The 15560-nt window shown below is 39.7% G+C and overlaps 1 protein-coding gene across 1 annotated transcript in view; it reads left to right on the top strand.

Annotated features, from left to right (window-relative positions):
- LOC111141898 (SEL1L2 ERAD E3 ligase adaptor subunit) overlaps nt 1–15560 on the top strand; it is a 114832-nt gene that overhangs the window by 53465 nt on the left and 45807 nt on the right. Inside the window, exons 5-6 of the mRNA XM_022494729.1 lie at nt 3420–3522; nt 8671–8833. Coding sequence (XP_022350437.1) covers nt 3420–3522; nt 8671–8833 — 266 coding nt within the window. The remainder of the gene's footprint in view (nt 1–3419; nt 3523–8670; nt 8834–15560) is intronic.

The following is a 15560-nucleotide window of genomic DNA, read 5'->3' as shown; positions in this document are numbered from 1 at the left end:
AAAGCATAGAATCCCAGTTCTTCCATCACCTCACAGAGAGGTGAGCTGGGTTCCAGGATTGGTGGACACATGGAAGGTCTGCCTACTAAACTGCCTACCTTGAGTATAATCATGAGAAAGTGACCTTGTCAGAGGTGGGCTACTTGGGTACCCAGCTGCCTGGGAAAGTCAGATGTCCAGCACCTGGAAACATTGGAGGACCATGGGAAATTACAGTCCTTCCTGTTTTTAGAAGGTAGCCATTGATCTGATGGGAAGCTGGGCTGGGTATATCCCTTACCACAGGGAGAAGGAGCAGCTTGTTTTCCAGGCAATCCAGAGTTGGCATCTGTATTACTTTGCTAGGGGTATCGTAATTAAATACCACAGGCAAGATGGCTTAACAAGCAGAAATTTATTTTCTCACAGTTCTGGAGGTCTATGATCAAAGTGTCAGCAGGTTTGGTTTCATACCGAGGCTTCTCTCCTTGGTTTATGGATGGCCACCTTCTCAGTATGTCCCTACATGGCCTTTTTTTCTTAGTGCTGTATGCCCCTGATGTCTCTTCCTCTTCTTATAAGGACATCAGTCATATTGGATTAGGACCCCACCCTAATGGTCTCATTTTAAATTAATTATCTCTTTAAAGATCTTATCTCCAAATACAGGTACATTCTGAGATGCTGGGAATTAGGACTTCACAATTCATCCTGTAATAGCATCCAAGATAGTTATGAAATAATAATTAAGACTGCAGAAGTAATAACATGTCAAGAACTCTTATAAATATGTCTCTGACGAACACTGAAATACAAATTCATCTAGTTGAAGCACTTCCCATATTTGCTGCTGTATGAAATACTGCTCTGGCACACCTGAGGGTCATTCCCACCACTTTCCCAGTCAGCTTAGATCCCTTATCAGGACAGAATACAGGCATCCACTAGTTGGGTGTTCAGAGGATTCCAGATTCAGGAAGGTCCTTTATAACAAGCTCAGAATGATCTCCTCAAGTCATTTCCTAACTATGCTTTCCTCAAATTTGGAAATGGTTAAACCATAAAAAGGAAATTATAGTGCTGTCAAGATAACTTTATCTGACAGTTAAGCACTCTTATAGTAAGGAAAATTTGTATTTCAGTACATTTGGGAAGCCAAAAAAAGAATTACAAATTAAAGTAAAAGCCATGAGTAGAAATCTGTAGTGTAAATCATTTCTCATATGTATATGCATGCACAGACAACCTTTCAAAATGTATTCTTGGTCTTTGAAAGCATGGTAATAGAAGCAGTTGCGATTCCAAACACAGATTAGTAAATTATTCCCATTATTTTTCCTCTCTAATCATGACTATAGGTAGCATATAACTCAAAGCAGAAATTAAATGCTAAAAGTGTCTGGTGTTACCGAATTGATTGGATAACTTGAAGCATTCAAAATAATTGCAAATTAACTTTTAAGTTAAAAACATTTTTTTAATTTAAAAAAGAACAACTCTGATGGTTTGTCAGGAAGAAGAAAAACAGGAACCACTTAAAGATCTCTGTGGTCTTGTTAATGAGGCATCAAATCTCAAAATGCCTCTTTTAAAATGGTTTCAGGCATGGTTCACCTAATCAGAGGTTTCACTGAGTGTCATAATGGACTTCAAGAGGCACTGTGCTGTGATGTGGAAGGTATTGGGGTGGGGTGTGCACGTTCACTCTGGGGGTAGAATGAGGGCTGTAAAGCTGACTCTTCCTCTAAATAGCTTCCCACACTGTAAACTGATAACAATGGCTTGAAAATTGTGATGTGTTATACAAATGTCTGAGAAATACTATTATTGTAGCAGGTAAAATTCCATTACTTTAATTTCTTTAAATCCTAAAAATTAATTCTGTGTTCCCATCCCCAAAAGGCAAGTTGTTATTGGTACTCTTTCTGTGTGTTTTCCCCAAGGTCTTAGAAAGGTTGTCAGGGAGGAAGAATGAGCCTTGGGGAGAGCAAAATTTTCAGGGAGATTTTCTCCTCCAATCCTAGATGTACGCTACTTTTCTAGGAGATGCCCATTGCTCAGGTCCTCATGTTGTCTTGGAATCTTCTAGTTCTAAAGTTTATGGTCAATGATCAGACAAAGGAGTCTGAGAGATGAGATCTTGGTGTCTAAGATCATTTCTTTAGGGTACACCAAGCAGCCCCTTTTCCTAGAGGCCTTGCTTCCCACTTTGTATTTGCGGAAACTTGCATCTCTTTCCCAGACTAGGATCATCTCTCTCCCTCCTACCATCAGAAGCATCTTTCTATCTCCTCCAACCTCCAGACACTTTCACAGAAGACAGGAAGAGGATAATAGTTTTTGTAGTAGCTTCCATATTCTGACTAAAGGCAAGGTGATCTTGAAATACAGAGGTTAAAAAATAAGGAGAGCATAAAGGAGGAAACATTTTCCCTGTACCCTTCTAGGTTCTTTTGGCTGCTTTATTAATTAAATTGACATAAGACAGCTCAATGGGAGGAAAACATTTAATTTCATATATGTGGGAAATTGAGCCTTATATGCCATCTTTTTTTTTTTTTAAGATTCTATTCATTTACCTGACAGAGATCACAAGTAGGCAGAAAGGCAGGCAGAGAGAGAGGGGGAAGCAGGCTCCCTGCTGAGCAGAGAACCTGATGTGGGGCTCCATCCCAGGACCCTGAGATCATGACCCGAGCTGAAGGCAGAGGCTTAACCCACTGAGCCACCCAGGTGCCTGGAGCCTTATATGCCATCTTGAGCTAAGAAGGAGGTAAGGGTCTGGGGCTTCAAAGAGAGAGAAGATAATTCACAGGAAGATGGGAAGAGCAAATGTTTGGTAAACAAATGATTGTCATACCATGCAGAGACATTAGGGCAGAGAGGAAGTTGAATAAATATTCCCTGCCAACCTCCCCTCACCTTACCACACCTAACCCATACTCTTCATATTTATCTCCAGTAATAACTCTCTTCCTGAACCAGGCTTTCTATCTAAACTCCTAGAGGCAATTAAGGAGGAGGTAAAAAGCTCTTCTTGAGTCTTTTTGGCCTTGATTAGATTCAGGTCAAAATAATCCACATGCCAAAGTGGCACATTTTGGGGAGGTTCATCTGAACCTTTTCATGAGCAAAATCCAAACTAATATGGCAGCACATTATTTTAAAAATATAAAACATACAGGGCGCCTGGGTGGCTCAGTGGGTTAAGCCACTGCCTTCGGCTCAGGTCATGATCTCAGAGTCCTGGGATCAAGCCCCGCGTCGGGCTCTCTGCTTGGCAGGGAGCCTGCTTCCTCCTCTCTCTCTGCCTGCCTCTCTGCCTACTTGTGATCTCTCTGTCAAATAAATAAATAAAATCTTTTAAAAATAAATAAATAAATAAAAATAAAAATAAAACATACAAATAATGTTATTTTTCCTTGTTTGTCCATATATAGTAAGAAAGCAAGCAAAGCAAAATTTCACAGATGAAGGAGACCAGCTGTTTCAGATGGGCATCAAGATTCTCCAGCAGTCCAAAAGCCAAAAACAAAAAGCACAGTAAGTCTTTGTCCAGTTACCTAAGCCAACTTAAATTCCTGGCTAAGAAAAAAGAGCAATCCAAAATCTAGTTTGTCATTAAAAGCTTATTGGGATAACAAATAAGTTTATTTGCCCATAAGCTTTTCTTTTTAAAAGGATCAATTGATGTTTAAAGAATCCTAAAATTATCAGCCTAAACAAACCTAACTGAATGTGAAATTGTGGTCCCAAACTTGAAGTGAAATGCAGAATTAAGGCACTAATCTGAGTACTCAGGCAAAAATATTCTGTTTTGAGTTTATTAGGTATTTCAAATGAAATAAGACATGTTACTTGAATTAGAGTGGTTGTTTTAGAATGCTTTATTCTTTTTTTTTTTTTTTTTAGATTTTACTAATTTATTTATCAGAAAGAGAGAGAGCACAGGCAGGCAGAGGCAGAGGGAAAAGCAGACTTCCCGCTGAGCAAGGAGCCAGATGTGGGACTCGATCCCAGGATGCTAGAATCATGACCCGAGCCGAAGGCAGCTGCTCAACCAATTGAGCCACCCAGGCATCCCTAGAATGCTTTATTCTGCCTAACTCAGCATTTGTCCCTACAAACCTACTTTATGGTTTTCAAAGCACTTTCATGTATGTGATTCCATTATATCCCCCAAATGGCCTTATGAGTTAAGAAGAACTTCATTTCCCACACCTTTAAACAGTTAGGAAGAGAGATTCAAGGATGTTAAAGTGAGGTGATCACAAATACACAGCTGGGAAGTAACCAGGGATGGCCACATGGTCTCACTCCATATTCATCATTTCTCTTTTCATTTGTCTGAGCACTCATTTGTCTACTTTGTCTAAAGGGGAGGCAGAAATATCTTGTCCCCCCAGTAGAGGGACACAACATGAGGTTACCCCTCAAGTCCCTAATTAAAACCTCATTGAGATCAACTCCTAGTTCTTCCATTCACTGGCTGTGTAATCCCTGTGCAAGTTACTTAACCTGCTTGTGTTTTGGATAGTACAGTTAGGCTCTTAGAACAATGCCCAACACATAGTAAGCAAAAGATAAGCATTTATCTTTATCTCTAGTCCTCTAAATGGTAAGCAGAAGGTATGGGAGAGAAGAAAACAAGTGTGTCTTGAAGCAGTAACAAAAAGAATGAGCTCCGGACCTCCAACAAGGAGACAACTTTTGTTTGCCCACAAATCAGGCATAGCTGCTCTGGGGGAAGCATCCCTGTGCTGTGGTAGGTATCCTAGGCAGGGCAGCAGCAGAGTTCCTGAATTCTTTCTTAAAGCTCAAAGCTTCCCAGAAGAGCATAAAAGTATAGAGAATAAAGGGGCATTTCAACTATGAAAAACTTCCATTTATTAAGTGCCTTCTTTGTGCTACTTATTGTTCTGGGCAGTTATGTGTGGAATAGCATTCATTGCTCACAATGATATTGTGAAGCATAAATTGTTATCCCAAATTTCAGAGGAGGAAATAGAAGGTCAAAAATATTCTATAATTCTCCCAAAGTGACAAGAAGAAGGAAGTAAAGGAGTTGGTCAGCTCTCTAAGGGAAGTTAAATTAGAAGCTCCTTATAAGAGCAGAGGAAACCATCCCCGGCAAAACCTGGGTTTCATATTGAGCATCTCTGGGGGCTGTCATGATGAGGATGGGGTTTAATCAGACCCCCAAAATATAATCCAGCCTGATAAGGAATTCTGCTTACTCAGGTGCTCACTGAATGGATGAGTAAGAATAGAGAATTCTCAACCCAGACCAGCTAGATGAAAGAACAATGAAATTCTGGGAAGGGTTAGGATTAGGTTTCAGATTAGCTTTATAGCAGGTGAACTCAAGATGAGGGCCCCACTGGGTATGCCCTTTTTTTTTAAATTTTAAGTTTTTTTATTTATTTGACACAGCAAGAGAGGGAACATAAGCAGGGGGAGTGGGAGAGGAAGAAGCAGAGAGCCCCCTGAGCAGAGAGCCCAATGTGGGGCTCAATCCCAGGACCTTGAGATCATGACCTGAGCCGAAGGCAGCTGCTTAATGGCTGAGCCACCCAGGCACCCCTGAGTAGGCCCTTTTAAATTAAAGGAAACCCGAGATTCAGTCCAATGGGACAAAATCACTCTTGGAAGCTCCCAAGTAACTATCTACTTAACCTTGATGGGTACCTTCCTCTTTGGCTTAAAGAATGGGGAGAAAACCCAACCATGAAAGCAGACTGCCCAGCAGTGAAGGAGCCTTTATGCCACCTAGGTGTGATTGGCTGTTCTTGCCCAGCGTATCCTTGCCCAAGAGTGCCAGAAAAGCAGCTTTTTTTTTTTTTTTTAAAGATCTTATTTTTAAGTAATCTCTACACCCAACATGGGCCTTGAACTCACAACCCCAAGATCAAGAGTCACATAATCTACCAACTAAGTCTACCAAGTACCCCAAGAGCAGCTTATTTCTGCCGTAGCTTAGGTATGTGAGAGGGTGCATAATGCTGAGTCCCCTGACCCTTCTGAGTTGACTGAGAACTGAAACCAAATCTGCTCATAGCAAGAGATTTCAGGAATTTGTGGGAAAACTGAATGAAATTCCTCCAAATATCAAGACAGTCTCCTCTTCTCTTAAGCCAGTTACACCCAGTCTAGCCATCTTGAAGATTGTGGTCAGGGGAAAGAAAAATGAACACCCTACTTGCTATAGAGGAATCATTTCTCTCCCATTCATTCCTCAATCCTGTGTCCTCTTTGCTTCACCACTTCTTGTATAAGACAGAGGTGCTTCTAGTCCTTTTGGCTCATCCACATCCACATCGTGACCCAATTCATTCATTTATTCATTCATTCATTCATCTATAAATTGCTTAACAAGTCAGTGCTGTTAGAAGTACAGACGTTAAGCAAGCATACGTCAGGGAGACACAGACTTGTCTACAGGAGTCAAGCAGCCTCAGAGATAACCAGGGTTAGCTGTCATTAAGAATTACACCCTCCCACCCCCCACAACACAAGCAAAGAAGATTTGAAGATAAGCTCCTGCTCTACACCAAGTTTCTGATGAGTCCTAGAGATGCCTTTAGTTTCCTCCTTCCCTAGCACCCACCTTAACATCCAGTACCAGATACTTTAGGAGTTACCCAGATATCTAACTGAACTTTCTTTTGGGGATCTGCTAATTCTTCCCAGTTTCTCTTACTTTTTCCCCCTTGGGGGTTACAGCCCAGATCTTAATCCTACCTAGTTTACCAACAACTTTCTTCAGCGCTGGATTCTGTTTCTAGTATTCCTTATATCAGCTTGGACTTTCATGACAAAGGACCGAGGTATACACTCCTCCCTTAAGAGTTAAAGACACCTAGATGGATTGGTTTTCCAAACTTTTGCTGTGTCCTGGGATCACTGAATGTGTATATACTGCTGGCTCCTGCAGCGCATCAGATTTCTCTGCCCTGGTCCATGTGGGTGCCCTTCTAATCCCAGCAGGCTATGTGGTTGCAGCAGCAAACCATGTGGCAGGATAACTTCAAGGAGTCTGTGTCTGATTTCTAGCCTATCTCCAAATGCCAGACATTTGCATCCATTGACTTTTAGACCTTCTGTTTTATTTGCCTTCTGGTCCCTAGAATATTAGCTTGCTCTGACCATGGTTAATTTCTTGCTTGACCTCCTGGCTTCTTTTGTTCCACTGGAGTCTATTCTCTGTGTTGCCATCCAAGACCCTAAAGCCTATGTGGATAACAGTCTGAGCCTATTCTTTTCTGCTCCAGCCACCAAGGGCAAATTATTTTAGCATCAGCGTGGATAAGCAGTACATAAAGCTGAGTCTCCTGATCCTTCTGAGCAGCAAGGATAGATTTGTGTATTTGTTCCTGTATTTGAGTCAAGGTCACTGGTAGAGGTTAATGCTTTCTGTTCTTACTGCTACCAAAAAGGAAGTTATAAAAGTAAAAACAAATCCTTGGGGCGCCTGGGTGGCTCAGCTGTTAAGCATCTGCCTTCAGCTCAGGTCATGATCCCACGGTCCTGGGATCAAGCCCAGCATCGGGCTCCCTGCTCACTGGGAACCCTGCTTCTCCCTCTCACGCTCTCCTTGCTTGTGTTCCCTCTCTCGCTATCTCTCTCTGTCAAATAAATAAATAAAATCTTTTTTAAAAATTTATTTTAAAAAGTAAAAATAAATCCCAAAAGTACTCTCTGTCTCTGACACAAGTTTTGACCTTGCAAGGCTCTCCATTACTACCTATTAGGCAGATCAGGTCCAGATGATTTCTGAGTGGGACTCAGAAAATGCAATGTAAGGCCGTCCTATGGCATCTATATTTATAATCATTAAATTCTCACACCGTTTACCCACTAATTACAGAACAATTACCATGCTATAAAACTTTGGAATTTATGCAGTAGTCCTAAAAATAATAATAATGGCAGCTAAATTTATTGAGTGCTTGCTATGTACCAGGTCCTATGCCAAGCATTTCATGGATCATCTCATTGAATCTTCCCAACAACCCTATGAAGTAAGGGCTCTTGTTATCCCCACTCCATAAATGAGAGAGGCAAAAATAAGTTAAATAACTTGCCTGAAGCTCTCAAACTAGTAAGTGGTGGACCCAGATTTTGAACCAGTCAAGACTTTAGAGCCCTAATAGCCATTGGGTTTTATTTGGTTATTGTTTTTCCACACAGCCTGACTTTGCATGCTGAGGAATATGTTCTATTTTAGAAAATTATTTCAGAATATAAAGGGACTCTTGTTTTCATTATAGTAGCTTCTAGAAGTGACACTCCAATTTTGATTACTTTTTATTACATTGTTTTATATTTCAGAGTTCATTTTGTTAAACAAATATTCATATAATGCGGGTAATCATGGGAGAGTTCACTATGTTAGGACAAGTGTCTCAGTTTTTCACTTCACTTGGTGAATAAGCTTGAGGCATGATGTATCCTATATATTTCTTCCTTTCACCAGCTTCACTATTTGTCAGATATATCTGAAATTATAATCTTAGATAACGTAGGGCTGAAAAAAACCCTACTGACCCGTAGATGTGATGGACTTCAGCTAAACTGTATTATTAGTAGCAATAACAACTTGGTCCTACTTGCTAGAGAGAAGTAGTGTGAAGGAGGGAACAGAAAAACATTTTTGATCATCAAACCTCTACCTTCATCTTTTTGAAACAGAGCCTACGTATTCTTTGCCAAAGCAGCTGACATGGGAAACATGAAAGCTATGGAGAAAATGGCTGATGCTTTGCTATTTGGAAATTTTGGCATGCAAAACATAACAGCGGCTATCCAATTATACGAGTCCCTAGCTAAAGAAGGATCATATAAAGCCCAAAATGTGAGTTTTGAAAGAAAAGTAAGCCTTATGTAGCTACATCCTAAAATAACTATAGACAAATAGCATGTGAAAGAGTTTAGCAATAGTATTCCCATTCTACTGCATGAACCCAGACCTAGGGAAGTTACAGTAACACTGAAATAGTGGGGTTAGGGAGGGGACATAGCAAGAGAACTGGGCAAATTCTTCTAGTTAATTGGGTGACTGTCAGGAATGGAACGGAACTGCTCTCTAATTCAGCTTCCCATCTTATGTCCATGGGTGTGTTTAGAAATAATTTAAGAACTCTGAACCCCTAACATAATTAAATTTTACTTAAATATATTCACCTATACGAAAAAAAAAAAAAAAACCCACAGAGTAAATAAATCTATGACCTTACATGCTGTTTGCCTGGTTTTTACATTTCAAACATTTTATAAACTAAATATATTTTATTTTCTCTTTTACTGAATGCATTTCATTTAATCCAAGAATAATGTAAGTATTTCATAGAAAATCTGGAAAACAGAAACGTACATACATACATACATTAATAAATAAATACATACATAAATAAAACCCTTCACAAGCCAACCATTCTGACTCAATTATTGTTAGGACTGTTTTATATTTTTGCTTAGCTTCTTCCTCAGGCATCTCTCTTCTTACATCATCCTGATCACAATGCAAGTGCATATATCATTTTGTTTCTGGCTACTTTCACTTAATGCTATAGCAAAAGTATGTTTTCATGTTGTTAGTCTTTTTAATAAAAATATTTATTTCTGATTACAAAAGAAATTCATGCTCATGACAAAAAAATGTCTGAGAATTCAGAAAGTATGAAGAAAATAATAAAAGTTGTCTGAAACTTCTCCTCCCAGAGATCATTTTTGGTATCTCTGGGAGGAAAATGCAGAAGCTAGACTTTGGAGTCAGACTGAAGTTCAAATCCATTCTGCCACTTGCTTATTGGATACCTCCTTAACAAAATCCTTTCCCCTTCCACAGGAGGATCCTTTCCTACACTCTCTGATTCTGTTTCCCTCATAATCTAATAGTAGTAAAACGCTTAGTGTGTTTCTAGCATTGCTAGCATGTTCATAGCATTGCTTATGACTGAAATGACTTCGGATTGACAAACTTCCATCGCATTGGGGCAAACTGTAATGAACTGTAAATACCTGATCGTGGTAGTAATTCTTAGGAGAACCCTGGACACCACACGTATGGAACCGTTACTTGGGGGTTGGGGCTCCTGCACCCACCTACTGTGCATCTCACCTCCTTGAGGCCTCATCTGAGGGACCAAAGATAATGGCCCCGGGAGGACTATCCTAGGAAACTGGGAAACTGCGGTTCCTATGCTATATCCACCTGAATAGACTGGTGGCAACTGGAACCTGTGGGAGCCTCATGAGTCTCTGTGTTTACTTAGTTGAAACCAAAGCTAGACCAGCAAAACTCTGATCAGTGAGACAACCTCTCTAATTTTCATCTGTAGGGTTAGGTTTTATCATATATAATACACTGGATACTGTGTCCATCTGGTTCACAGTTGTATCTAATATTTAGCACAGTCCTTGGGACAAGAAATATACATTGATTGCTGGATCAATTAATGATGACTGATTAAATAGAATTATTGTGGGGATTAAAATAATATGTAAAGGTTAATTCCATACCTGGAACTTTGTCATCATTCATTGTAAAGAAAGGATATAAATATTACTCTTCTAGAATTTTTCCTATTACTGGGACGCCTGGGTGGCTCAGTTGGTTGAGCAGCTGCCTTCGGCTCGGGTCGTGATCCCAGCGTCCTGGGATCGAGTCCCGTATCGGGCTCCTTGCTCGGCAGGGAGCCTGCTTCTCCCTCTGCCTCTGCCTGCCACTCTGTCTGCCTGTGCTTGCTCCTCTCTCCCTCTGACAAATAAATAAACAAAATCTTTAAAAAAAAAAAAAAATAGAATTTTTCCTATTACTATGTAGAATTTCTTTTTTACAAAAATGAGATCATACTTTAATTGCTGTTTCCTAATCTCTTTACTCACTTAATAATATATTATAAACAAATTGCCATGTAAATATATGCAGATCAACATCACTGTTGTATTTTTTTAATTTTTATTTATTTTTTTAAATTTCTTTTCAGTGTTCCAGAATTCATTGTTTATCTACCACACCCAGTGCTCCATGCAATACGTGCCCTCTACCGTTATATTTTTTAAAGATTTATTTATTGATTATTTGAGGCGGGGGAGGAGCAAAGAGGGAGCAAAGAGGGAGCAAGAGGGAAAGAAACAGAAGTGGATTCCTCATAAAGGGCTTGATCTCATGATCCTGAGTTCATGACCTGGGCCAAAATCAAGAGTCAGGTGCTCAGAGTGCCTGAGTGGCTCAGTCCTTAAGTGTCTGCCTTTGGCTCAGGTCATGATCCCAGGGTCCTGGGATCTAGCCCTGTGTGGGCCTCCCTGCTTAGCAGGAAACCTACTTCTACCTCTCCCATTCCCCCGTTTGTGTTCCCTCTCTCACTGTCAAATAAATAAATAAAATCTTAAAAAAAAAAGTCAGATGCTCAACTGACCAAGCCATCCAAGCACCCCTCAATATCACCATCTTAAATATCTGTATAATTTTAATTAAGTTGTTGAATACTACTTTTTACCCCAGGGAATTTTTTGAAACTAAATACAAAATGTTATATTTACAAAAGAGTAAATGGATTTATAAATGTTATAATAAAATAGGGGAGTTTTTAAACCTTCATTGTCCAAACACAAAGTTCCAAAACAAACTAAATATTACCATCATATCCAGCACTATAAACAATATCTCAGAATTCCTTTCTTTTTTTTTTTTAAATATTTTATTTATTTATTTGACAGAGATCACAAGTAGTCAGAGAGGCAGGCAGAGAGAGAGGAGGAAGCAGTCTCCCCACAGAACAGAGAGCCCGATGTGCGGCTCGATCCCAGGACCCTGGGATCATGACCCAAGCCGAAGACAGAGGCTTTAACCCACTGAGCCACACAGGCATTCCTTTCAAAACTAGTGAACATGTACTTTATTTTTTAGTGGGAGTATTAATTAGTTAATTAAGTCAACAGTTGTTTTGTTGACACAATGTTCCAAACATAATCTAAGTTGATGAGTAGAAAAAGATTAATAGGTTACAGTCCTTATGGGTCAATCTGAAGTATAAACACATAATTGCAGCACAATTTAGGCAGACTATAGTTATAAACTGCGTTAGACACAGAAAAGAGTCTAACAGGTTCTGCCTAGAGCAGAGGAGGAAGGCTTCTAGGTAAAAGTGACATTTGTACCTAGTCTAGAATATTGGATATAGACAACATACAAGATTTATTTGTCTGTATTTAAAGTATTTGATAGAAGGTCAAAACAGTACTCCCAGAAAAGAAATTCCAAATTAACAGAAATGGTACATAAAACACCTGGATTTCAAGGCCAAAGTCAGAGTATCACTCCCCATTCTCAGATTAATGTGGTTCCATGGCATGGCCACAGACTGCCCTCTAATCCCAGTTCGTTGGCCATCAAATGCTTGCCATTGATTTTAAGGAGAAACAGATAGGAGAAGGTCATTAGCTGAGTGCTAATCCAATGCTAGGAAGAATAACTCTAAATGGATGACCACTGGCTATGTATTATGACAGCCATCTTTGTAGAGACAAGCAGGCATTGTTGGGACAATATCCTTGAAAACATACAATTACAGACTTCAGGGTAGCTTGTCGTGGTAGCAGACAGGGGTGCTGGAATCGGAAAGCGAGACAACTAATGAGCTTCCCATCTTGTTCATTCTTTCAGTGTCATTTCTATAAACCTCAGGTTTCCCAAACCTGCAAAGGGAACTGTTGATAAGGTCACACTACTTTATAAGTTTGCTGCAAGAAGCGAATAATATCTGCACGATCCCTTAGAGATATTAAAGTACATCAATGAATAATGTTGTGTAACGATTTTAGTCCTAATGGCTTTGCTTCGGAGTCAGTCAGTCCCTGGCTTTAAATCTCAGTTCCAATACTCATGGCCTGCCCTCTCTGAATCTCAATTTCTTCATCGTAAAATGGGGATATCTGTCTGACATATGTGTGTGTTGGGTCTCAGAAGGATAAGAAGATAGAATATAAGTGAGGACAAACTTATCATCTGGAAAGCTGACATTGACCTGATATGCAAAATTCAATCACACTGCCTATTGAAATGCTACAATACAAGGTGGCAAAAAGTCTCTGTCCCAAACACCTCCTATGTTCTCCCTGACATCCTGGACACCCTTATTCCTTACTTGGAATCCCCCTCCCCTCAGGACCTCCCCATAAACTAGTGACCAAAGTGTTAACATCTGGATGAGCCGGGCACCTGCAAGATCCTGGTCTAGTACTACAGCTGGATTGCTGGATTCTGTTCTGAAATTTTGCTCTCACCCCTGTCATCCCTATAGAAAAGTCTATTTCCAATAGCAGGTCTGCTTATAGCTGACTTGTCTCCTTGTACAAGAACAACTAGTCAAAGAGATTCTGTGCTACAAACAATGCTTAATTCAATCTGTGACTAGGATGGCCACGTGCTATATTGATCAGAGCTCTCTAATAGAGAGCTAATAGGTTAACAGGCTGGGTGACCATCTTTCTTCTCAGGCTGTTTGTGCCACCCTGGTATAGGAATCCTACCTGCACTCTTAAGAAATATTGCTGGAGGGATGCCTGGGTGGCTTAGTTGGTTAAGCGGCTGCCTTCGACTCAGGTCATGATCCCAGCATCCTGGGATCGAGTCCCGCATCAGGCTCCCTGCTCCGCGGGGAACCTGCTTGTCTCTCTCTCCCTCTGCCTGCCTTTCTGCCTGCTTGTGCTCTCTCTCTCACTGTCAAATAAATAAATAAAATCTTAAAAAAAAAAAAAGAAATATTGCTGGAAACTATAAGGACAAGGTAGCAACAGCAGTGTAGCTAAAGAAGCTGGAAATGTATACTATGAATGGCAATGAAAAAGAATGAGAAGGACAGAGATAGGAAAAAATGAAGAGAATGAAGACACCTATCTCTAGGGGGAAAAGGAAGAACAGAAATACTGAAATGTAATAAATGGAGAGCCTGGAGTGCCAGAAGTCTAGTAAAGATCTGAGTTAAAGAAAAACACAAAAGAGAAGAACCCATATTATAAAGCAGCTTTGAGCGGTCAGGGGAAATTGTAATTTTCAGGCTACATACAAAGGGCAGCTGAATAAAGGAAAAGAGGCATAATTATTTCTTTCATGTACCTTGAATGGTTCATCCCACAAAATTCCAAATCAAAGGAAATTTTGATAAGGACAACAAAAGCATTTAAGTTTATGAGCAAAATCTATTGTATTGATTTTCAAAGAAACTATACCTTTCTGGACTCCTGGACAGCTCTGACAGTCAAGCGTCTGCCTTCAGCTCAGGTCATCCCTGGGTCCTAGGATCGAGTCCCTGAGCAGGGAGGCTGCTTCTCCCTCTGCCTGCCACTCCTCCTGCTTGTGCTCATTCTCTCTCTCTCTTCTCTCTCTGACAAATAAATAAATAAATAAAATTTTTTTTAAAAGAAAGAAACAATAGCTTCCAAATAATGAGAACTATTCACTAACAGGGTTGTCTTCATGGATATGGTGGAAATTGAGGAAATAGCAAACAAAACTGAGTCCTACAGTAGAGGATTCCAATAAGATATTATGTTATACCAGCTAAACGTAGATAAATTATATATTTTTTACTTCTCTGATTCTCATTCAGGAAGCAAAAATTCAGAATTAAAAAGGTTCACTCTTAGTATCAATGAACAGCTTCAATTTGTCAATTTGCCAAACAAGAATATAGGGTTAAACCTCATTGCTTTAAGAATTATGAAATAGGGGTGCCTGGGTGGCTCATTGGGTTAAAACCTCTGTCTTCAGCTCTGGTCATGATCTCAGGGTCCTGGGATTGAGCCCCACATCGGGCTCTCCGCTCAGCGGGGAGCCTGTTTCTGCCTCTCTCTCTCTCTCTCTCTCTGCATGCCTCCCTGCTTACTTGTGATCTCCGTCTTTCAAATAAATAAATAAAATCTTAAAAAAAAAAAAAAGAACCATGAAATAGATCATCCATGTTGCATCACCTTAAAATTTAATTTAGGGGGGCCTGGGTGGCTCAGTTGGTTAGGCGTCTGCCTTCAGCTCAGGTCATGATCATGGGGTCCTGAGATGAGCCCCTTGTCCAGCTCTAAGCTAAGTGAGAAGCATGCTTCTCCCTCTTCCCCTGCTTGTGCTTTCTTGCTCTCTCTCTGTCTCATAAATAAATACAGTCTTTAAAAAAAATTAATTTAACTGTGGTAATCTCTAAGTGGTGGTATTATTTGTAACTATCTTCTTTTTAAAAATAGTTCACTGGGCTTTTTTCCTCTACATTTTCTATTCATGGTTATGTATTACTTTGATAACAGAAAAATCATTTAACTCAGATGCATGTATATGTTCAAAAAGGTTTACTATGTTCAAAAAGGTTTACTATAAATTATAAGAAAATCTATTCTATTGTTTAAAAATTATTTTTATTGATATATTAAGGAGAATATGAGGAATTGCATATTTTTCCATGCTTTGTAATTCTAGAATAATTCTATCTCATGGCAAAGATTCCTCATATTTTTCATTTATTTTAGATGAGAATTTTAGAGGTGTTTTGTAGAGGGAATATAGTTATTAGTACTGTGCTACTACTGAAAAA

This window comes from Enhydra lutris, unplaced genomic scaffold (assembly GCF_002288905.1).
Source record: "Enhydra lutris kenyoni isolate GAN:26980312 unplaced genomic scaffold, ASM228890v2 scaffoldscaffold6, whole genome shotgun sequence".
NCBI lineage: Eukaryota > Metazoa > Chordata > Mammalia > Carnivora > Mustelidae > Enhydra > Enhydra lutris.
Note: the sequence above shows the minus strand (reverse complement) of the source record. Positions and strands in the feature narration are given on the sequence as shown.